Below are 24,827 nucleotides of genomic sequence, written 5' to 3'. Positions count from 1 at the left end.
CCTCCTCTCACTCCTTCACTTCCTCTCACTCCTTCACCTCCTCATACTCCTTAAACCTCTGCCTGTCAGGTTAAACTGAGGGCTGTCAGGTTAAACCACTGCCTGTCAGGTTAAACTGAGGGCTGTCAGGTTAAACTGAGGGCGGTCAGATAAAACCGCTGCCTGTCAGGTTAAACTAAGGGCTGTAAAATCCCTCCTGCCTGTCGTCCTTGACAGGCAGTAGGAAACTAAGATGGCGGCCGCCGTGGTTCGCAGTCTGGGCTCCAGTCTCGGCAAAAACCTCCGTGAGATCCGCGTCCACCTCTGCCAGACGTCCGCGGCCAGCGGGGGCGCGAGGTAAGTACCGAGCCCGGATCCAGAGGCGCGCAGAGCCGCTAGAAAAGAAAGAAACACCGGTGATAAACGAGTGATAATGGAGGAAGAGCCGAGCTAACTATGCTAACGGCTAACCGCTGAGATGCAAAAGTCAGCTGTTTATTGATTACTAACAGAAATATTGATCTGTGATCAATAATGACGTGAATCTAGTAGTTGTTCCGTTAATGTGATCGATCACATTTAACTGTGAAACTGTTTTAGAACTGATGATTATTTTCATCATCCACTCATCTGTCCATTATTTTCTACATTAATCGATTAGTTGTTTGGTTCATAGAGTATTGATCAGTGTTGTTCTCAAAATGTGTCAAAAATGATTCAGTTTGAATGATTCTTGCTAAATGACATGTAATGTAATGTAAAAATATTCACATTTAAGAAGTTGAAAATGGCAGAAAGTAGAAAATATTCACATTTAAGAAGCTGAAAATGACAGAGAGTGGTTTGAATTAAAAAACAAACAAACTGATTAAAATAATTGACTGAGTTAATTTAGTTCTGGATTAGTCGCCCTAACTTGTTGGTGTTTTTGATAAAACATGTTATTGTCGCTGCTGTGTTCACAGAGACTTTGTGGAGCAGCACTACGTTGCTCTGAAACAGTCCAACCCAGACTTTCCAATCCTGATCCGAGAATGTTCTGGAGTCCAGGCTCGACTCTGGGCCAGACATGGTGAGTCCAAACCACCATCATGGGAGAAGCACACTGGTGCTCTGTCCTGATTGGCTCAGTGACACTTTAACCTCTGACCTCCTGTCACTCCTCTCAGTGGATAGATAATAATAATAATAATAATTAGGGATGCACCGATTTGACTATTTCCACCGATACGATATCCGATATTAATATTGCTGCTATGGCCGATATCGATATATGTTTTAAAAAAAAGTTTCTGAGATGATAAAAGTTTGTACAGAATGAAAATCATGCAAGTACAGACGACAACGCTCGTCCGCTGTGGAGACACAGGTCACATGACACTGGCTGAGCCACGTACACTGGGAAATTTAGGGTGGAGTGTGTGTGTGTGCATGTGTGTGTACGTGTGTGTACGTGTGTGTGTGTGTATTTACGGTCTGGGTGTTGATACGGCAGCCAGTGATGTTTCTTGCCATCGTGTTCAAAAAATGGATTCCACACTTTACACTGTTCCTCCCTGTAACACACACACACTGACCCAGTAGAACCCAAAAAAGCTGAGTAGAACCCAGTAAAACCAAACATAACCCCAAGAGAACTGAGAAGAACCCAATGCAGAGTAAATAATAATGATAATAATAATAATAATGATGATCATGATAATGTTGATGATGATGATGATAATGATAGGTGATGTCTGTGTTGTGTCTGCAGAGTTTGGAAAAGAGAGCAGTGTCTCCGTGGACAACATGTCGGCTGATCAGGTGGCTCATGCTCTGCACGCTCTGGTTCAGACCAGACCTTAGCCCCCCCATCCCCTGCTTGAAGTGGTTCGGTCCAGACAAGCTCCTCCTCTGTTTAGTTTTTTCTGTAAATGTGAATAAATATGAATAAATATGACACTTTCACTGGCCTGTGTGTGCACCTGTGTGAGAGATGCTGATGATGATCCCATGTCAGAAAGCAGGTTCAACAAACTCTGAGTTCAAACCTAACACATCTCTTTGACTCGACCTTGACTAAGATGACAACGACGACACAAAAAAAGAAGCACTCTTGTTTGTACATATGTTGAAATGCACTTATTAAAAGTGGTTTTGGATAAAAGCGTCTGCTAAACCAGCGGTCCCCAAACTTTTTTGCGCCACGGACCGGTTTAATGTCAGACAGTATTTTCACGGACCGGCCTTTCATGTCTGGCGGATAATTACAATGGTTATTTTTATGCTATTTTCTAAATATAATAAACGTGAATCAACTGTGTATGCACATTTATTAGCAGCGTCCTCGTAACATCGCGCCAACGATACTGCACAGAGCGCAGCCGTGCGTCAGCGGCATGCGCCTGTTCATTGCGCAGCAGCTGGTAACAGAGGACCCAGATGACGCGAGCCAGGACAGCAGCAGCCGCAGCAACACTTCACACAGACAGGATGTCGATCTCAGGTTATTCTGCCATGACTTTAATCCAGAACACCAGCAGAGTTATTGTCTCAAACATACTTTTAATGCCGCCGTCATTTGCGATCTCCAGCAGTCTGCAGAGCCAGTCTAGTGCCGAAAAGCGACTGCCCCTGACGGGAACGCGCATCACTTCAGAGGAAGTAAGCGTGGGTGTACCCGAGAGAAATGTTTTTTTTTACTGTGCAATAGAAATGTCCTGTAGCGTGAAGTGAAGAGGCTACAGAAAAAGAAGATAAAAAAGTAACCTGATGTTTCCATAATGTGGGCTAGTTGTCAACAATTGATGAGGGTAGATGCTTTACCTTGACACTTTTATTGTTGTTGTTATCGTTGTTGAATGTGGTTTTACACCGCTTTGATCTATAAATAAAGTTATATTTCAATACCTTAGTTTCAAGGATTTTATGAAGATTAGGAAATGAATGCAGAAAACAGGGTAGAAAGTTTTAACTCATCTAAGATAGTAATCATATAACACATAATGAGAAACCAGTAAGTGCTATCAGAGGTGGGTAATAACGAGTTACATTTACTCCATTATATTTACTTAAGTACCTTTTTGGATAACTTGTACTTTTGAGAGTATAATTATGAATACAATAATGCGGTATATATAGAACTGGATCTGTATAACATTCTCTGTGTTTGCCACATCCATCTGCACCCTGTAACTCTATTGCAAGGAGTATTGACCAAATTCACTGTACATGCACCTGGTTTCCTCGACTGTTCATGGTGAAAAGACAGAGAATGTAACCCCGACCAAATCAGAGTTATAGGGTGCAGTCGCTTTTCGGCAGGCCCTGCCAAAAAGTGACTATTTTAATTTATTCCTAATCTTATTCCATGTTAAAGTCAGTGTGAGTAGAGCTTTAATTCACTCAGCCCCTCCTTTTTTTATTCTCTCAGCGACGAAGAAATCACTAAAACCTGTTTTTTCGTAATATTTCAACCAATGTAAAAGAAAACCCATCATTGCCTCCATTTATTCACATTTCTCATAAAATCATACGGTTCCGAACAGTCGTGGCGTTCCCGAGACGTCACATGACCACGCTTTGCTGTGCTCGTACACAGCTGACGTCACGTGACCGCGCTTTGCTGTGCTCGTACACAGCTGTGATGTCACGTGACCGCGCTTTGCTGTGCTCGTACACAGCTGTGACGTCAGGTGACCGTGCTTTGCTGCGCTCTACACAGCTGTGACGTCACGTGACCGTGCTTTGCTGCTCTCTACACAGCTGTGATGTCACTTTGGGAAATAAGAAGTTTCTGAGCTTTTTATGGCCATAAGGAACGTTTTACACATGTGAAACGCCATGAATTAAAAATATAGAATATAAAGATCTGTAAAAGCCTGTGTCCCTGTCTCCAGCTGTCCTGTGTCCATGTCTCCAGGTGTCCTGTGGACACTTTTACTATTGTGCTCTATGGGAAAATTGCTTTTTGGGCCGCATGAGTATTTTTTGTTGCAGTACCACGAGTGGCCACCCTGACAACATTGTCTTCAAGGCAGAGGGGGCGGAGCTACATCCAGTTCTTATAATACATCCATGGTAATAGGGGTCAGTTTCTCTGACCTTGTGGAACATTTAGTCCAGAGTCTGAGACCTGAACTCATTTTTTATCATTCACTGATTCACTGAAAAAAGTGGCAGCGGAAATTGTTGTTATTTAAAAACATTTTTGCTAAAAAAAAACACCACCTACAGGAAATGCTGCCACCTGCTGGAAGTGTTTCCTGCCTAAATGATCCTGTTTTAGCTCTAACAATAAATGTTGTGACAATAAAATGATATTTTTCCTTGTCGTGTCCTAGTATTACTGGGACACATCTGATAGTTTTATGTTGTTAAGATATTTTTATCATTTGCAAAAAAACAACATGTAAAAATAGAGTTGATTTGATTTGCTACTCTTTAGGTGGAACATTGCAGGTGCAAATCCTGCAAGAAGGTGCAACTTGTTGTAATTTAATTCAAGAATGATAGTATAGTACTAATAATAATGGAATAATAGAACAATAATAATGAAGAAGAAGAAGAAGAAAATGAAACCACCGGCTGGTCCCGGGGCTCCTCCAGAGAACTGCAGTGACTGTGTTGAGCCGCAGGCGGCGCTGTGTATGTGTGTGTTTGTAGGTGAAGCGGAAGTGACGCAGCCAGCGCCGCTGTTTGCAGAAGCGAACTGACCGTATCTCCGTCGTGTCCGCGGAACGGACGCGTTTTCCCGGGTGAAGCAGAGAAACGCCGCGCCGCCGCGATGCCTGAGAGTAAGACCGAGCCCGGTGTTCGTTCAGCGGACACTTTTGTCTCTGTGTCACGCTGAAAACAACAACTGTTAACCTACTGTTATGGGTTAGCAGCAAAGGCTAGCTGTTAGCTGAAAGACATCAGCTACACACATTCGTGGAATTGTGAAACCATTAAAATCCGGATTGAATTGAAATCGTTAACTCGTTCGTCCGCAAACGTACAAACAAACCGGAGCAGAGATTGTTTATTTAATGTAAACATATTCAGCTTCACAGCAGCGACACCACTCAGTTAGCTTAGCCCGGAGAGTCGTCTCCTCGTCAGACTTCGTTCACTTTTTTTACGATTTTATAATGTCGTTTGAAAATCCGAATTAAGGGACTGTGATGAGCAGAGTGTTGAGTCAGCAGAGACACGACTCTTTCAATCGGTTTATCTTTCTCGACTGTTGACTCACAGCGTCTCGAGTTTAACCTCGGCTGAAACTAGTTCACCATACAGTACGAGTGTTTGTTTCAACGGGGACGTTTGAACAAAGATCGTCTTCTACCGCTTTATCCTCCACACGAGGGTTGCGTAGGCAGATGTGCGTGATCTTAGAAGTATATTAACCCTGACTTTGTTTGTGTGACTCCCCCTGTTGTTCGTCTGCTCACGTTACGTCTCTTTCAGCTGACGTTTACTCCAACCCTCTGGCTCCTGATGGACACGAGGTGGACGACCACCGAGCTGCAGCTCAGTGAGTGTGTGCGAGTGAGCGCGCGTGTTATTACTCTACGTGTGTGATTACTCTGTATGTGATTACTATGTGTGTGTATGTTATTACTCTGTATGTGATTACTGTGTGTGTGTTATTACTCTGTATGTGATTACTGTGTGTGTGTTATTACTCTGTATGTGATTACTGTGTGTGTGTTATTACTCTGTATGTGATTACTGTGTGTGTGTGTTATTACTCTGTATGTGATTACTGTGTGTGTGTGTTATAACTCTGTATGTGATTACTGTGTGTGTGTGTTATTACTCTGTATGTGATTGTGTGTGTGTGTTATTACTCTGTATGTGATTACTGTGTGTGTGTGTGTTATTACTCTGTGTGTGTGTGATTACTCTGTATGTGCTTACTGTGTGTGTGTGTTATTACTCTCGTGTATGTGATTACTCTGTATGTGATTACTGTGTGTGTTATTACTCTCGTGTGTGATTACTGTGTGTGTTATTACTCTCGTGTGTGATTACTGTGTGTGTGTGTGTGTATTACTCTGTGTGTGTGATTACTGTGTGTATGTGACTCTGTATGTGATTACTGTGTGTGTGTGTGTGTGTTATTACTCTACATGTGTGTGATTACTTTGTATGTGATTGCTGTGTGTGTGTTATTACTCTGCGTGTGTGTGTGTGTTAACCATGTGTGTCTCCTCAGGTCCAAACTGACCAATGATGACTTCAGGAAGTTGCTGATGACGCCGAGGGCGGCACCCTCCTCGGCCCCGCCCTCCAAGTCCAGACACCATGAGTGAGTAACAAAGGCGGGAAAATGACGTCATCACCTTCACTTATGGCACATTTCTACTACTCTACTTGCCACGCCACGGCACAGTTTAAGTAGTGTTTCCACGAGCATAGTAACCTGGTACCAGGCACTATTTTTAGTACCTGCTCAGGTGAGGTTCCAAAAGCGTGCTGGTGAGGTTCCAAAAGCGTGCTGCAGTAGGTACTATGTGATGATTGGTCAGACTGCCAGCCGCTGACTGGCCAGAGTGTCATCACAGGAAGAGACGTCCCACACACAAATCAAGCCGAAGGGTTAGGGTTTCACTCAGTTCACTCAGCCGTGCAGTGATGACTCCGCCCACGTTAAAGGTGACATATACCCTATTTCCCCAAGTTAAAATATTTCCCTGGTGTCCTAATGAACATGTCAGTGACTTGCTTTGGTCAAAATACCATAATGATGAAGCACCATAGCAGTTCAATAACCCTGCCAAAACCGCCCCTTTCAGAATGCTCGGTTTTGTGCATGGTCCCTTTATATGCAAATGAGACACAGGCAAACATACATCCACTTCTTCCAGGGGGTTTCTGATTTGTCCCTTTCACAGCACTCACTCAGCTCAGCTCCTGTTCCCTCCGCTCCATTCCTCTCCCCCTCCCTCCACTAGTTCTCTGACAATATCAACATGGCAGCATGCACGGAAAACAGCGTGAGTGCCATCACAGGAAGGGACGTCCGACACAAGGATTAAGCCGAACACTGCCAAACTGTAAATCAGTTAAAAACACTTAGGGACAGCACCACTGATCGCCACAGCTGATCACTGCATAAACTGCTGCTGTATGTGACTGTATCAGACTGAGTCTGTGCTCCGGTCATGGAGGATGTACTGAACAAATATTTTTAATTAGGACGTGTCAGAATGGTCAGTTATGAGCTCTATTTGACCTTTTCTTAACAATGTGTGTGTTTGTACGTCAGTGACTAAATACGGCGACCGCTGGCCGCAGTCTGATGTGAAGTGGTGTGAACACACAAACACACGTTTGCTGACTTTATCCAGCACATTAGCTTCATATATAAAATCCTCTGAGGCTGGAAGTTTGTGTAAAACACTGTGCTCCACTGTGCAGCCATCAACAGCACACTTGTCCCTCCGCGTTGACGTAATACCGCTCTTCCTCCCTCGCCTGCACTCTTGCATTTTATAGGGACAAGGTGGAGCTAAGGTGGAGCTCTCCAAGTAAACTTACTGGTGGGTGGTAACATTCGCGGTGAAATGCGCATGCTGCCTTAATAAGCCCAGGGAATTCAACATCGCGTGTTTTATCGCCATATAAGTATTGAAATGGTTTAAAAGTTGATTTGTCCCCTTGAAGTAATAGGTACTTTTTTGTAGTGGAGATGCAACCTAATCGTGCCTAGTCATGCCGAGGCGAGGCGAGCCGGTGGAAGTATGCCTTGTGCTCCATTTATCATCAGAACTGGAGGTCAGCCCCGCCCCCTGAAATCATGTCCAACTCAACCTCACCAAACCCTGATATAGGTTTCCAAGATGGCTGCTGTTCAAACACTTTTTATTTGTATTTGTAGTTGCTACACTGTGTGTGTGGGCAAAATACTGTGAATGTTGTTGACTGGTACTGCTAACCAATGCTAGCTGGCATCGGCTACCATCCATGGTTTTTTTTTCACTTCTTAACTCGGAGGTGATTTAACTCACAGTTCCCACTTCTGATGTATATAGAATGTAGCATTACATCTTGATGGCAAATTGTCTTTTTTTTCCCCAGAATGCCGAGGGACTATAACGAGGATGAGGATCCTGCGGCACGGAGGAGGAAGAAGAAGAGGTAAACACGTCTTGTCATTGGTCGATTCAACTGCTCCTCCCCCTTCTGCATACATGCGAGGGCGAGTTTCAGCAGAAGAGAACAGGGCCACAGCGCCCACGAGTGTCAGAGCACTGCTCCTGCATCTACAGCGCCACCTCCACTCCACCCGAGACGCTGCCTCAGTAATGATTATCTGCTAGATCTTCATCTTCACGTCATCGATCACTTCTTGTGTTTTTTACAGCTACTATGCTAAGCTACGTCAGCAGGAGATGGAGCGAGAGAGAGAGCTGGCTGAAAAGTACAGGGACCGAGCAAGAGAGAGACGAGACGGCGTCAACAAGGACTACGCAGAGACGGAGCTGATTAGCACCACGGCTAACTACAGAGCTGTAGGACCCACTGCTGAGGCGTGAGTAATGCTAACAGTGCTAACATTAGGACCCACCACTGAGGCGTGAGTAATGCTAACAGTGCTAACATTAGGACCCACCACTGAGGCGTGAGTAATGCTAACAGTGCTAACATTACAGCTAACTACAGAGCTGTAGGACCCACTGCAACATTGTTCACTGTTTGTTGTTTGTGTATTGTTTGTTGTGTGTTGGCAGAGATAAGTCTGCGGCAGAGAAACGTCGTCAGCTGATCCAGGAGTCAAAGTTCTTGGGTGGTGACATGGAGCACACTCACTTGGTGAAAGGTCTGGACTTCGCTCTGCTGCAAAAGGTTGGACACAGGAAGTCTCTGTTGTTGATGAAGATGATGATGTTATCGATGACCTAACCTTCACCTGTGTTACAGGTGAGAGCGGAGATCACCAGTAAAGAGAAGGAAGAAGAGGACATGATGGAGAAAGTCCAGAAAGAAGCAAAGTAAGAAACGTGGACATCAACAGAGATGACTCGTTTGACCTTTGACCTTTAACCTTTCTATCTGTTTGACAGGAAAGAGGTGGAGCCCGAGGAGAAGATGGAGTTCAAGACTCGTATGGGTGAGTCAATGAGCCATGACCGCTGCTCTGATGGTCACATGATGATGATGATGATGATGGTGTGTGTGTGTGTGTGTGTGTGTGATCAGGCAGGAACATCTACCGTGTGGTGTTCAGGTCCGGAGTGACAGAGAGGAATGAGCTCTTCCTGCCTGGCAGGATGGCGTACGTGGTCGATCTGGACGATGAGTTCACTGACACTGACATCCCGACCACTCTGATCCGCAGCAAAGCTGACTGTCCCAGCATGGAGGTACTGACCACTGCTGCATTCACTGACCACTGCTGCTGCGTTCACTGACCTATTGCCATATGAATACGTTGTAGAGGTTGAAACATAAAAATCAGGTTGATGATGCATTTGAGTCGCATGAGAATTTGCAGTTCCTGCTAGAGTTAAGACTTAACTGTGTGTGTGTGTGTGTGTGTGTGTCAGGCTCAGACCACTCTGACCACCAACGACATCGTCATCTCTAAGCTGACTCAGATCCTGTCCTACCTCAGACAAGGAACACGACACAAGAAGATGAAGAAGAAGGACAAAGGTCAGTCAGGACTGTGTGTGGTGTTTCTCACACACACACACTCAGTGAGGAGTTGTGTTGTGATGCTTCAGGTTTGTCTGAGTGTCTTCACAAAGACTGCTCTACAAGTGTCTGTCTGTCTGTGTGTGTGTGTGTGTGTGTGTGTGTGTGCGTTTGTACTTAATAATGTGGGGGGCTTCCGGTGGGAACACCGTCAAGATGGCCGCATAGCGAGAGAGCTCCCGATTGAGTTAGAGTAATTAGAGAAGTTTCCCCATACAAACCATATAAATCATTCCACGAAAACAACGATAAGACAGGGGATATAATCCATAACTCCACTTTAAGAAATAAGCGCCGTCCGAAGACAGGTGGGTGAGAAAGTTGGGACGTAGCAACATTAGCAGCGAACAGGCTTAAACTGGCAAATAACGCGGTGTAGTGCGGAGAAATGGCCGACTTGGAACTGATTCTCAGTGAACTAAGAGGGTTTCGCCAAATAAAAGAAGAAATTGGGAAGGTGAATACCAGACTGGAGGAAGCGGAAGGGCGAATTGAGAAAGCAGAAGAGAGGATACAAAATACAGAGGAAGTTATCACGGCTATGCTAAAGCTGCACACCAAGCTGGAGGACAAGCTGCTGGATCTGGAAAGTCGCTCCAGACGCGAGAACATAAGGATATACGGGGTGCCGGAGGGGTCCGAGAAGGAATCAGCATCGATGGTCTCATTTGTGGAAAATTTACTCCGTGAGGGTCTCGAACTAACTGAAGACATGCCCGACCTGCAGATTGAAAGGGCTCATCGGTCCGTGGGACCACAGCCACCGGTGGATGCGCATGTTAATAGACCCCTATATAGGGAGTCACACGGACAAATTGTGTTTAGTGGGATGTTTATCAATATGTTAGTTGTTCATTCCCTGCCGGTTCTTGCAGGGAGGGGGTTTTTCACCAGGTTTTTCAGTGAGATGACGGGGGAATCACATAGATGCAAAACAGGTCTTTAAAAATAGCATCATTTAATATAAATGGAGTACTCAATCCATTTAAGAGAGGGAAGATCTTTTCAAAATTAATTAATAGGACCCAGTACCATTTCGGACCATGGTCCCGTTTATATGTCACTCCATCTGAATAATAATAATAAGAAGAAGAAGAAGTCCACTCTCTGGAGACTGAACTCAAACATTCTGAATAACCCAAATATTAAGGATAAGTTGATAGGTGAAATTCAGTTGTATTTGGAGAATAACGATAATGATGAAGTGACTCCACCTGTCCTCTGGGATGCTTTAAAAGCGGTGATTAGGGGTAAAATAATAGCCATCTGCTCATATGAGAAGAAAATTAAGGAACAAAAACTTACAAACTTAGAGGAGGACTTAAAGAGATTACAGAAAGAACATGCAAAGTCTCTCAAAACTGATGACAAATGTAAGATTAAAAAACTAAAAAAGGAAATGGATGAAATAAATACTCAGGAAATTCAAAGAAAGCTTCTCTTTACAAAGCAACAATACTATGAGGTGGGTGGAAAATCACTGAAACTTCTCTCATATAGGTTAAAGAAACAACAAGCAGATAGAACTATACATAAAATAAAAAACTCAGCAACAAATGAAATAGAAACTAGTCCGGAGAAAATCAAGCAGTGCTTTCGAAAATACTTTAAAACATTATATTCCCAACCTCAGGCAAGCAATGACAACCAGATCGATTCTTTTCTGGCTCAGATAAATCTCCCGAAGATCACTGATGATCAAAATAAAAAGTTAATATCTAAAATAACAAATAAAGAAATTCAATTAGCAATCAGGAGGATGAAAGGGGGAAGTCTCCTGGGACAGATGGTTTTCCCACAGAATGGTACAAAACAATGCAAGATCAACTAATTCCAACATTATTAAAAATGTTCAATTGGGTTTTGGAAAACAAAAACATCCCCCCCTCATGGTAGGAGGCAACGATTTCAGTCATACCTAAGGAGGGGAAAGATAAATCAGAATGTGGGAATTATCGTCCTGTAAGTCTTCTGAATAATGATTATAAATTATTCACATCCATATTGTCTAAAAGAATAGAACTAATATTACCAGTATTAATACACAAGGACCAGACTGGCTTTGTCAGACAAAGGCAGACCCAAGATAACATCAGAAGAACACTGCACGTTATGAGACAAGTCACACAAAAAAGATTGGAGACACTGATATTGAGTTAAGACGCAGAGAAAGCATTCAATTCAGTGAGGTGGTCATTCTTATATAAAGTACTTTCAAAATTTGGCTTCCATACAACTATAATTGACACATTTGCAGCACTATACAACAAACCAACAGCTAGAATTAAAATCAATGGAGATCTAACCAATTCATTCATTATGGAAAGAGGAACAAGACAAGGGTGTTGTGCGTCGCCGCTCCTCTTTGCCTTGTTTATAGAACCCATGATCAATTGATTAGGCAGAGATCAGATATAAAGGGGGTAACAATGACTTCAGGGGAGCAAAAACTGGCTCTATTTGCTGACGATTTATTGATAAGTATATCACAACCTACACGGACACTCCCAAATCTGATGAAATTGCTAGAGGAATTTGGTTTCATTTCTGGTTATAAAATTAATATCAACAAAACTCAAGTGTTAACATTTAATTATGACCCTCCATCTTCAATTAAGACCATGTATGATTGGAAATGGGATGCTGAGTCCATCAAATATTTGGGGGTCTCACTGCCTAGAGACTTCTCGAGATTGTATTATATCAATTACGGCCCATTAAGTTCGAGAATAAAGTCTGACATACATAGATGGAATGTTATTCCCTTTTTCAGGTTAAGCTCCCGGATAGAATCAATCAGGATGAATATTCTTCCACGCATGCTGTACCTTTTTTAAGTGTTTGCCAGTCAAAATACCATCTAAGCAGTTCTTAGAATGGGATAGAATAATAGCGAGGTATTTATGGCAAGGGAAAAAGGCCAGAATTAAATTTAAGACGCTGCAATTAAGAAAAGAAAAAGGTGGAATGGGCCTTCCCTGCTTACAGGAATATTATCTTGCAGCCCAAATGAGACCTTTAGTTTGCCTGTGTTCACCAACATACTCTGCAGCATGGAAGGAAATAGAAGGCACGGTAATAAAGGGAATCCCAATAACAGCCCTACTATGTGATAACAGATTACAAGTAGGACAGGAAATCCCAGAAGACTCTATAACTGGCAGCTTTCTGAAACCCTGGCAGGAAATAGTAAAAATTTGTAGATTCGGAGAAGCATCTAAAATGATGAGGTGGTGTGCCTATGATTCAGACTTTGCACCAAATAGAATTGATACCAGATTTAAGATATGGATCTCAAAAGGTTTAACTACCTATTATTCATTTGTCCACAAAGGGACCTTTCAGAGTTTTGAAGACATACAGAAGGATCATGGACTAGGAAGGGATGATTTCTTTAGATATCTACAAGTGAGACATTATTTTAACAAAAATCTTAAAGAGGTGTTAAGAAGAGGTGAGTCAGGGCTCATGGAGGTATTTTTATCATTAACTAAGCCCAGATCAGGCAACAAAATTATCTCCAAGTTATATAATGCCATACAATTAGCTAAACAGGAGAATACAGATTACATTCAAAAGAAATGGGAAAAAGAAGTAAATGTAATGATCACACAGGAGAGCTGGGAGAAAATATGCCAGCTACAATGGGTCTCAACCAGGTCAAACACGTGGCGGGAGTTCTGCTGGAAAAACACCACAAGATTTTTTATTACACCTATTCAGAGAAAACATCAGGGCAAGGGGGTCTCTTGTTGGAGACTCTGTGGGTCGAATGGAGCCAATCATTTTCATATATTTTGGGACTGTCAGGTAATAAGATCTTACTGGGAAGAGATCCACAAGCATATTAAAAATGTATTTAATGTAAATATTCCGTTTAAATGTGAAACTGTGTATTTGGGCGATCTGTTGTTGGAAACATGGAACAGACAAAAAATTGCTGGCTATACTGTTGGCAGCCAGTAAGAAATCCGTTACGAGGAAATGGTTAAAAGTAGAACCACCCACCATTGATGATTGGATTGAAATTGTCCATGGGATTTATATTATGGAGAAGATCTCCTTTTCTCTCAAAGTTGAAAAAGACAAATTTTATAAGATATAAGAGTATGTGAAACCAATCAGATCGGATTTCATTTGACTGTATTTGTGTTTTGTGTGAAATTGACCTTTTTTTTTTAAGTGATGTTTTGTTTCTTTGAGATGGTGCGCTCCCCAGTTTTGTTTTGTGAGTTTATTGTTCTCAACTAGATAAGTAGTGGTCCGTAAAAGTAAATTCCAGAAGGGCAATATGGAGAAAATCATCAGGATTTTCTGCATCCATCCTTTCCTTTGACCTTGAATGACTACAGCTGTATTTATATTATGTGATGGAAACCTGCCTTTTTAAATAAAAAGATAATTTAAAAAAAAAACAAAAAACTAATGTGTGTTTTCTTTCAGGAAAACTGGATGATAAACGAGCTCCTGAGGCTGATCTAAGGTCAGTACACACACACACACACTCGATGAGGTTCTGCCTCATTGGGACCGGGTTTTGGTCTCCATGAAGACGACTGGTCCTGACAGAAAACACATTCTCACACACACACACACACTGTGTCTCAGCATCTTCGACGACATCGGCGACTACATCCCATCGAGTGTGGCCCCGCCCAAACCTGTGAAAGAAAAAGAGAGACATCGAGAGAGGGACAGAGACCGAGAGAGGGACAGAGACCGAGAGGACGACACCAAGAGCAGGAGACACAGCTACTTTGAGAAACCACAAGGAGACGAACACCAGGTGAGACAGATGTCTCCACTGAGATGCATTTATGTCCCCACTGAGACGTATTCATGTCCCCACTGAGACGCATTCATGTCCCCACTGAGACGCATTCATGTCCTCACTGAGATGCATTCATGTCCCCACTGAGACGCGTTATTGTGAGACATGTAAGATAGAGAGACGGTGTAACCTCTGTGTTCCTTTGTCACTGATTGTGTGTCTGTTTGTGTGTGTCCTCAGGTGTTGGATGCGGACACAGGTGAGTCACACAGTCCTCAGCAGTCATGTGACCTGTGACATCACAGTGTCTGATTAATGATTGATTAATGATCAGGTCCAGGATCAGTCGGAGACCAGATCAAGATGATCAACGAGAAGTTTGCAGGAGCAGCAGGAAGTCAGTGGAGCAACCAGGAACCATATCCTGTTTACTGAGGGGGCGGAGCCTGTGTGTGTGTGTGTGTGTATATATATATATGTGTATTGGATCTTTAACTGGTCCTCACTGGTTCTCAGAGGAGAGATGGTAAAGAACAACTCGGTGATTTCTTTGGAGGATCAAACTCATATGCTGAGTGTTACCCTGCTACGTAAGACACCCACACACACACAGAGGTCTACTTCCATGTAGACGCTGTAATTAAAGTCTCTGTCATTGTCTCCAGGATGGACGACCTGGCTGTGGACAGTGATGAGGAAGTGGACTACAGTAAGATGGACCAGGTAACCACAGCTCCCAGCATGCATCACTGCTGTGTGTGCACGTTTCAGTGGAGTGCCACAGCAGGAGGCACTGTAAGACAGGAGGTTGTTTCACTGCAGACAGGAAGTGATGTCACTCTGTGTTTCAGGGTAATAAGAAGGGTCCTCTTGGTCGCTGGGACTTTGACACTCAGGAGGAATATTCAGATTACATGAACAACAAGGAGGCACTGCCAAAGTAAGACTGGTCCTGATCCTGAGTCTAATCCTAAACCTGATCCTAAAACTGACCCTTACCTTTGACCCCTCAGGGCAGCATTCCAGTACGGCATCAAGATGTCTGAAGGACGTAAAACGCGCCGCTTCAAAGAGACCAATGAGAAAGCAGAGCTGGACCGACAGTGGAAGAAGATCAGCGCGGTGAGAAAACCACTCCGCGTTAAACCAAACCAGGTTTCATTCAACCGGGTTTCATGTGACAGTGAATTGATCATAAAATAGTTCTGGAGTTCACTGTGTGTGTGTGTGTGTGTGTGTGTGTGTGTGTGTGTGTGTGTGTGTGTGTGTGTGTGTGTCAGATCATAGAGAAGAGGAAGAAGATGGAGGCCGATGGGTGAGTGCTTTATCTTCATCATCATCAGTGTCTCGGCCAGTCAGAGCAAAGCATCAAACATTCTGTAAACGTCTGTAAACTTTGTGAACGTAGCTAAACTTTGTAAATATCTGTGAACGCCGCTTAACTTTGTGAATGTCTGTAAACTCTGTGAATGTCTGTAAACCCTGTGAACGTCGTTAAACTCTGTGAACGTCTGTAAACTTTGTGAACATTGCTAAACTTTGTGAACGTCGCTAAACTTTGTGAACGTCTGTAAACTTTGTGAACGTCTGAGTTTTTGTGAGTTTTAAAAACGGTGTGTAAATTGTGTTTTTGTTTTTCAGGGTGGATGTGAAGAGGCCCAAATACTAGTCTGCTCCTTGTTTCCTTCCTTGCCTCCTTTCCTCATATGCTTATTGATCGGAGATCTTGTCCTGGTGTCAAGGTCAAAGGTCACAGACTTTTAGTTCATATATGTAATCAGTGGTTGATTGGAAACGTGACTCATCAATAAAATAAAAACGTGACTCATCAATAAACAATGATCTCACTTTGTTTTTATTTTGTCATCATCGATGATGTCTGTGACATCATCACTGACTTCAGTGTGTGTGTGTGTGTGTGTGTGAGACTCTGCAATCAGAGTTGAGCACAGACAGTTATGGTCAAAGAGGAAGTGAAGGCGGGAAAAACCTTTAAAAATTGTCCTAAAAAAGTCTCTCCATCAGTTTTTTTCTTCTTTTTCATGGCAGCAGCCTCCGTGTGGCAAACGACAAACGTCTGAATGTCCGTTCATTCCCTAGAATTATTGTTGTGCTGCGAAAGGTAGGCAGAAGAAATAAGCCTACCTGTTAAACACAGATGTGTATTTGTAAATAATATGACATTTGTAAAACTGTAATTGCAATTGTGGATCGTCAGCACACGCATTCCTCTCTTTCCACAGTGAGGGATTTCTGAGACATATTTGTCTCAGTAATGCCTCCCTTCATCAGCAGGTGGCGCTGTTTTACAAGTACAATCTAGCTAAAGTGACAATGCACACCATGGCATGGGTGTATTATGAGAACTGGATAGAGCTCTGCCCCTTTATGCTAATAACTGTCACATGACTCAGGGATTTTATAGAAAATAATTTCAACATGAAGTACTCTTATGATGAATAAAATAAACAATTCCATTGAATATTAACCATGAATATGATTTTTGTCTCATTGCTATGTTTGCATTTTGGTTTAAATTTCAAACTGTTTTTGTAGGTGGTTTACAAATAAAGCTAACTTATCATTATAATTACAAATATAATAAATAAAATATTAAAATAAACCTGCAGACTCACGATCATATTATTAGGAACAATAACAATGTTAAATGTCATTTTAGAACTCCAGATTCTTTCACTCTAATTCATGTGTTCATCACATTTATCAGTAACTTTATGAACCTTTATGAGCCTTCCTGGGAGTCAGTGGTGAAGTGAGCACACACAGTCACAGTCCACACCGTCATCTGCCCTGTGTCAGTATGACTCACCCGGACACACCCGAACTCACCCGGACTCACCTGACCTCACTCGGACTCAACTGGAGTCACTTGGACTCACCCAGACTTACCTGACCTCACCCGGACTCACCTGCCCCCTTCTGGCCAAACACCTGCTACTGCAATCACAGGTTCTGAGTTCACTCCTGAGCCGCTGTCGGCTCATGGTCCCAGGCTCCTCCCATTGGACAGGTGCAGCTCGGCCATGCCAAAGAGGCGGAGTTTTAGCGTCTGTGATTGACATGGTTCTTTCTGCAGATGTTGTTAAAATGACTCTTTTATTTCTGCACCTGTTGAAATGAACCTCTCGTAGCAGTGTGTTCAAATGGTGGGCCGTGGGCCGTGGGCCACGTGCGGCCCAGAAACACTGAGGCAAAACTTTTCACTCGTCCTCCATCGTGGACAAGTTTATGTCACAAATGTGTCTGATTTCAATTCATTTCAATGGAAATGCCTCAGTTTATGATCAGTTCTGTCTTTGTCATCATCAAGACGACACTGACACACGCACACACACACACACACACTGACAAGAGGACACTCCTTTGTCTTCTTCATATAGCAATAAAAAAAAAAACACCGAAATGAAACAAGGACTTTGATGTTTGATGAAAATTTTAACTGTAGAGGGCAGCACTGCAGCCGGCTGGTAATTATTATTATTATAATTATAATTATTATTGTTGTTGTTGTTGTTTAAAGAAGATGAAGAAGTACAGAGGAGGAGGATGTGATTACCTACAACATTACATTCATTCATATGTGTACAAATATAAGCACATGAGATACTATCTCATTATTGTGACTTAATATCTCATATCTATATTATTATAATAATATATATTATAATGATGACTTGCTGATTTCTGCCCCAGGTGACAGTGACGTAAATTCTTCACGTTAAAAAACTAAACTTGTTTCTTGATTGGTTCGCGTCACTGGCGAGGTCCTCCCTGATCCGTGTCACGTGATTGTGTTTCCCTGCTCACAACATGGCTGCCGAAGGTCTCCCGTGTGAATTTGACGTCGTCATTCTGGGCACAGGTAAACGAACTCCTCGCTTCTGTTTCCCGCTTTTTGTCCCCGGATCTTGTTCGTGTAAACGGTCTGTGTTCGGTCTTACAGCGGCTCGGTCCAGAACGTGTCAGAACCGCTGCTGAAAGTGGCCCAAATCCGGGACACAGTGTGGGGTTAGCTGGCGGCTAACGGCTCATTCGTTTTTAAGACCGCGGCTAGCAGGTAGACCTCCCGCTAACAGTGTGGTGACGTTACTGTGCACTGATGCTAATGTTAGCCCGCTGTAGTAACGGACCAGCGCGAGCTGCGCTCACGTGATTAGCATCATGGTAATTGTAGGTTTTTACTTGTTTCTCCGTTTATGTTGATATTGATATATGGATTATTTTACTGTGTACAGATCACTGTTATAGATTACCAATTGATAATCCCAGATATCTGATGTTTGGTGACATATTATTGATTGATAATCCCAGATAACTGATGTTTGGCAACAGATTATTGATTGATAATCCCAGATAATGGATGTTCGGTGACAGATTATTGATTGATAATTCCAGATAACTGATGTTCGGAAACAGGTTATCAATTGATAATCCCAGATAACTGATGATTGGTGACATATTATTGATTGATAATCCCAGATAACTCGAGTTTGGCAATAGATTATTGATTGATAATCCCAGATAACTGATGTTCGGTAACAGATTATCAATTGATAATCCCAGATAATTGATGTTTGGTAACAGATTATTGATTGATAATCCCAGATAACTGATTATTGATTGATTATCCCATATTATTGATCATATTGATGGATTGCAGGGCTGGTTGAGTCGGTGGTCGCTGCCGCCTGTTCCAGAGTGGGACAGAGAGTTCTTCACCTCGACAGGTCAGCTCTCTTACTGATTTCCGCAATGATTATTGATTAGTATAATTAAAGATTAACCTACATGTCAGTATTGATTATTGATCAGTATAATTATTGATTAACCTACATGTCGGTAATGATTATTGATCAGTATAATTATAGATTAACCTACATGTCAGTAATGATTATTGATCACTATAATTATAGATTAACCTACATGTCAGTAATGATTATTGATCAGTATAATTATAGATGAACCTACATATCAGTAATGATTATTGATCACTATAATTATAGATTAACCTACATGTCAGTAATGATTATTGATCAGTATAATTATAGATTAACCTACATGTCAGTAATGATTATTGATCAGTATAATTATAGATTAATCTACATGTCAGTAATGATTATTCAGCACATTTATGTCTGATTTTGTTCTTTTTTGCTGGGACATGAAACCAACGTGATGATGATTATTTATCAGTGTGTGTGTGTTTATTGATCGATTTTTAATAGAGAATAAAGTTTTAATAAACAATTCTAAATATCATTTCCGTAGTAAAAACATGTTTTATACATTAGGAGGGACTTTTATTGTGAAGGACTTCCTGTGTTTCAGGAGGAGTTACTACGCAGCGAACTGGGCGAGCTTCACCTTTAACGGCCTCCTCGACTGGATACAACGGCGACAGGTGAGCAGACACTGACACAGGAGTGTGCAACACATAAATGTAACGTACGACAAGAAAACACACACTGTGTGCGTGTGCGTGTGCGTGTGCGTGTAGGAGCCTCCTCCTCAGCCTGATGAGTTACAGGATTGGTCCAGTCTGTTAGAGGAAGGGGAGGAGCTAATCTACTTGTGTAACGCTGACTCGTCCTCTGTCAGTAACGTGCAGGTGTTCTCTTTCACCAGGTAAGTCCTCAAATGAACGGGTCTCATTCGATCAATAACCTGATCATCGAGCAATAACCTGCAGCTCTGACTCTGGTGTGTGTTTTCAGAGAGGAGGAGGAAAGTGTGAGTCCTCCGAGCACCACAGAAGAAGAAGAAGCTGCAGCAGCTGCTGAGGTGGAGGAGGCTGAAGAAGAAACGACGCAATCCACAGGTTTGGTTCTGATCACGTGATCATATTGTTGATTAGCATGAAGATGAGCAGGATTCAGGGATCAATAATCGATCCTAAATTAAACCATATGTCAAATTTCTTCCAGATATAAAAGAGAAAGAATCCAAAGAGGAAACATTTAATGAAGAGGATGATGGACAGGTTGGGGGGCGGAGTCACCTATTGATTATTATTGATTGATTGTTTTCCACTGTGTGCATCAACCAATCAAAGCTCTGCATCCTGGTGATTTTCCCATCCAATCACAGGCTGCTGGCGTGGATGGAGAGGAGCATGAGGCTCCGCCCCCAGACAACCAGAGCCGTAAGAAGGTCAGCTACAGCGAGCTGCTGGACAAAGGTCGCAGGTTCAACATCGACCTCGTCTCCAAGGTAACGCCACAGCCAATCATATCGCTCCATGTGGGTCACAGTGATTGGTTTCCATGACAACAGCTGACTGTTGTTGTTGTTGTTCTTCAGCTGATGTTTTCTCGTGGATCATTAATTGATCTGCTCATCAAATCAAACGTCAGTCGCTATGCAGAGTTCAAGAATGTCAGCAGGATACTGACCTGTCGCCATGGCAACGTGGAACAGGTGAGGACTACCTGTCTGTCTGCAACTGTGTCTGTACCTGTCTCTCTGAACCTCTCTCCCTCGTCCTCCCTCCCTCCCTCTCTGAACCTGTCTTTGTCTGAAACTGTCTCTCCCTCCCTCTCTGAACCTGTCTGTCTGTCAGGTTCCGTGCAGCAGAGCTGACGTGTTTGGGAGTCGTCAGCTGTCCGTCGTAGAGAAGAGGAAGTTGATGCGTTTCCTGACGTCTGTCGTCGAGGAGACGGAGCAGCAGACAGGTCAGTGTGGTGTCAGTGTGACCTCAGATGAACCCTGCAGTGTCCAGGGTCATGTGGTCTGTAGTGACCCCTAGTGGTCTTTTTGTGTATTGCTAGTAACTGGATGTTTGTATGATGCTGTTAAACACACACACTCACACTTTCACAGTAGCGTAGCATCAAAGCTAGCTGTCTTCCTCACTGCAGCCTACAGCGGTCGACCATATTTGGACTTCCTGTGTGAACAGCAGCTCGGCGACAACCTGCAACACTTCCTGCTTCACTCCATCGCCATGGTGACCGAGGACACGCCAACCGAGGAGGGGCTCGCCTCTACGCGTCACTTCTTGCGCTGCTTGGGTCGCTATGGCAACACGCCCTTCCTGTTTCCTGTCTATGGCCTTGGAGAGATACCACAGTGTTTTTGTAGGTACGAGCCTGTCTGTCTGTCTGCCTGTCTGTCGGTCTGTGTGTGTGTGTGTCTGTCTGTCTGTCTGTCTGTCTGTCTGTGTCTATCAGCTGCAACTATCTTCTGGAACAGACATGAATATTAATTTCAGGGGTGTCGCCCTGGGGCTGAGCTGATTAGCATATTATATGATCCTCAGTTGATATGACTGCTTTATGTCTCACACACACACACAGGTAAAACCTGGTGTTTAGGTTAATGGTTAATTTTAGGCACTTACTTGTAAAAATGTATGTATGAAATGTGTGTCTATGTGTGTCCTCACTAAGATATGAAAGTGTGTGTGTGTTTCAGGATGTCAGCCGTGTTTGGAGGAATCTACTGTCTGAGACACACAGTTCACTGTCTGCTGCTCGACAAGAGCAACAACAGGTAGCACAACCTGTGTGTTTGTGTCTCCCTTCCTCATGAATATTAATATGTCATTTACATATTTACACATGTGGTTGAACAGCAGGTTCATGCTCACCACATCTTCTTTATCTCAGTGTGAGGCGTTACATTGATGCCGGTCTGCTTATAGCCAACATTTGCTTCTTGTTTCTGGCTCCTCCCTCTGACAGGTGTAAAGCAGTGATTGACAGCCGAGGACAGCGAATCAGCTGCAGCCATTTCGTGGTGGAGGAGGGCTATGTGGCGACGGAGAGGAAGAAGGTGGTCACGCCCACCAGGTGAGGACTGTTTTTTTGTTTGACATGAAAAATATCAACAATGATCCAGGAGCTGCAGTAACCATGGTGACGACGTCCTTCACGACACAGTGTCTGTTCTCGTGTGATCAGAGGAAGTTGTTTGTGTGTCCAGGTCGATCAGCAGAGCCGTCCTCATAACTGACGCCTCTGTTCTCCCTGCTCACTCCGACCAACAGGTGAGTGTCCACCTGTTGGTTAACATGCCAGCATTAGCTTTTAATGTTAGCATACTAACATTAGCCTCCCCGTGTCAGGCTGCGGTGTAGCTCATGAAACTGTCTCCTCCAGGTTTCCTTGGTAACGGTTCCTCCTGTAGCTGCAGGTGCTCCAGTGGTGAAGATGGTGGAGCTCTGTTCATCCACGATGACCTGTATCCCTGGAACCTGTGAGTCCACACATCTGAACACTTCTGAGGGATTTAAGGAGATGAAGGAGATGGTTGAGGTCCATGCAGATGTTTTAGGTTTTTAAAAAGAGGTTTAATTTCCACACAGCTGTTAAATGAGCAGATGATGATCGTCCAGTGTCAGTGAACACCAACACAAACATTAATAGAAACAACATACATAAACATGACTTTTTTTAAATGTTCCTGCAGACCTGGTCCATCTCACCTGTCAGTCAGTTGGCTCCGCCTATGAGGACCTGTCGCCGGTGGTAACCAGGATGTTCAACACGCCAGAGTCACATGACCAAGGTGACACACACACACACACACACACACAAGAACATTTACACATCACAAAATAGATACTTCAGTAGCGGAGCGTTGATACTTCTCCTGGGACCCATCAGTGAGTCCAGACCTGGTGTTTGGGAACCAGAGGTTGTCCACATCTGGTGTCCTCAGGATCTCTGGTGATCTGGTCCAATGTTCTCCCAGCATCTGTCCACCATCTTCATTCTGAGCCGTGTCTCAATCGAGGGTCTGGATCCTCTGTCCTCCGCCGTCTGTCCTCCGTCCTCTCAGGAGATGCTCTAGCTCACGGGTTTCTTTTCTTTGATTAAACGCTGCCCTCTACAGTTCAAAGTCCTGAATGACAGATTGAAGCTGTCATCAGACAAAATATCCGGAGGAGGAGGCCACTGATGTTTTTAGTTTGGATTCAAGTTTGACTTTGTCTCCTCTCTGACCTGCTCCTCTTTTTTCTTCACTTTCATTCATGCATCACTTTTCCCCTGTGGTTTTAATTAGAACACACAAACACACGATGGATGATTCAGGTGAACAGATTGATCACAGGTGATGAGATGATCTGCAGCTCTGTTTAAATATGTTGTTGGAAGTGGGCTGTGAGCGCCCCCTGTTGACAAGAACCAAAACCCTGGCAAATAAATTCTACAATGTCATATGTCACATGATTGTGTCTATATCTACGTCACATGATTGCGTCTATATCTACGTCACATGATCGCGTCTATATCTACGTCACATGATCGCGTCTATATCTAAGTCACATGATCGATTCTATATCGATCATGAACGCGTCTTTATCTGTGTCACATGATTGTGTCTTTATCTCACTCTCCCACACCTCTGCTGCCTCGTGTGGTCACTTTGTGTCACTGAGGCTAAATGTGAATTAACTAAAATAAAACATTAGAACTTAGTGATGGATGCAGCAGAGGATCAAACTCCTCCTGTGTATGTGTGTAAGTGAGTGAGAGCGAGAGTGAGTGATGATGTGATGTCACCATCAGCTGACTCTTGTGTGTCTGCAGAGACATGCCCCTCTGTCCTCTGGTGTCTCTACTTCAACATGGTCGACGGCTCGGGTGTCCAAGTCCAAGGTCACGACCTCCCGCCCAACGTGTATGTGTGTTCTGGACCAGACGGGGGTTTGGGACACGAACACGCCGTCACACAGGTGACGCACAAAGACGCGCGCGCACACACACACACACACACACACACAAACACAAACAAATAAATGGAAGATTTTATGTGTGTGTGTGTGTGTTCCAGGCTGAGTCCATCTTCAGGAACATTCTTCCAGATGAGGAGTTTTGTCCTCCTGCTCCCAATCCTGAGGACATCATTTACGATGGAGACTCCGCCCCCTCCACAGGGGAGGAGGAGAAACAAGGGGAAGAGAAGGGCGAGGAGGAGGCGGGGCAGAGTGAAAGAGGGGAGGGAACAGGAGTGGAGGAAGTGGGACAGAGTGAAAGTGGGGAGGAATAGGAGGAGGTGCAGTGATTGTGAGGAGAATCATGTCTTTATGTAAATGATTTTGTCACCATAGCAACCTCCTGCACCCTACTGGTCTTTTGTTTATCATGATGATTATTATTATGGTTTTATATGTTTATTATTTTTCTGCTTCTTTTTATTTAAGTCCAAAAAAATTAAAGGTCGTTAAAATGACTGAACTGTTTTTTCCATCACAACACACACACTGACAGACACATGCTCACACATTTAAAACAATCCTTTGATCCGTGGTTGATCTCTCTCGACTGTCTTTGATCTTTTAATTTATTTCGCGGGAAAAAAGTAAAGTATAAACGTCACAAGATGGCTGACGTCATTTGTCAATGATCGTCGTAGAAACGAGCCGTGGAAAATGTTGCGGTGAGAA

The 24,827-nt window shown here is 43.3% G+C and overlaps 3 protein-coding genes across 4 annotated transcripts; all 3 read left to right on the top strand.

Moving 5' to 3' along the window:
• Positions 1-191: 191 nt before the first annotated feature.
• On the top strand, positions 192-1,926 carry ndufa2 (NADH:ubiquinone oxidoreductase subunit A2). Its single transcript, XM_044041547.1, has 3 exons — positions 192-336; positions 945-1,051; positions 1,733-1,926. The coding sequence occupies exons 1-3, from the start codon at positions 233-235 to the stop codon at positions 1,822-1,824; spliced, it is 303 nt and encodes a 100-aa protein (XP_043897482.1). The 5' UTR covers positions 192-232; the 3' UTR covers positions 1,825-1,926.
• A 2,703-nt stretch (positions 1,927-4,629) lies between these two features.
• On the top strand, positions 4,630-16,252 carry ik (IK cytokine). The gene is made up of 20 exons (XM_044041546.1): positions 4,630-4,754; positions 5,410-5,476; positions 6,161-6,253; positions 8,026-8,085; positions 8,312-8,479; positions 8,679-8,793; positions 8,869-8,939; positions 9,012-9,058; positions 9,148-9,311; positions 9,495-9,603; positions 14,089-14,128; positions 14,254-14,431; positions 14,657-14,675; positions 14,751-14,835; positions 14,923-15,006; positions 15,082-15,139; positions 15,268-15,356; positions 15,430-15,538; positions 15,697-15,731; positions 16,058-16,252. The coding sequence occupies exons 1-20, from the start codon at positions 4,745-4,747 to the stop codon at positions 16,083-16,085; spliced, it is 1,629 nt and encodes a 542-aa protein (XP_043897481.1). The 5' UTR covers positions 4,630-4,744; the 3' UTR covers positions 16,086-16,252.
• Positions 16,253-18,212: 1,960 nt separating this feature from the next.
• On the top strand, positions 18,213-24,613 carry chm (CHM Rab escort protein). Of its 2 annotated transcripts, XM_044042743.1 has the most exons (17): positions 18,213-18,299; positions 19,098-19,164; positions 19,766-19,838; positions 19,935-20,062; positions 20,152-20,255; positions 20,362-20,417; positions 20,525-20,647; positions 20,738-20,854; positions 20,997-21,108; positions 21,295-21,517; positions 21,851-21,928; positions 22,120-22,227; positions 22,361-22,424; positions 22,537-22,633; positions 22,847-22,945; positions 23,971-24,116; positions 24,215-24,613. In XM_044042743.1, the coding sequence occupies exons 1-17, from the start codon at positions 18,248-18,250 to the stop codon at positions 24,428-24,430; spliced, it is 1,863 nt and encodes a 620-aa protein (XP_043898678.1). In that variant the 5' UTR covers positions 18,213-18,247; the 3' UTR covers positions 24,431-24,613. The 2 variants fall into 2 exon arrangements, with proteins under 2 accessions (XP_043898678.1, XP_043898679.1); XM_044042744.1 differs by lacking the exons at positions 23,971-24,116; positions 24,215-24,613 and adding an exon at positions 23,044-23,605.
• The last annotated feature ends 214 nt before the right edge of the window (positions 24,614-24,827 follow it).

The sequence above is a fragment of the Solea senegalensis genome, linkage group LG13, assembly GCF_019176455.1.
Source record: "Solea senegalensis isolate Sse05_10M linkage group LG13, IFAPA_SoseM_1, whole genome shotgun sequence".
Taxonomy (NCBI): domain Eukaryota; kingdom Metazoa; phylum Chordata; class Actinopteri; order Pleuronectiformes; family Soleidae; genus Solea; species Solea senegalensis.
Note: the sequence above shows the minus strand (reverse complement) of the source record. Positions and strands in the feature narration are given on the sequence as shown.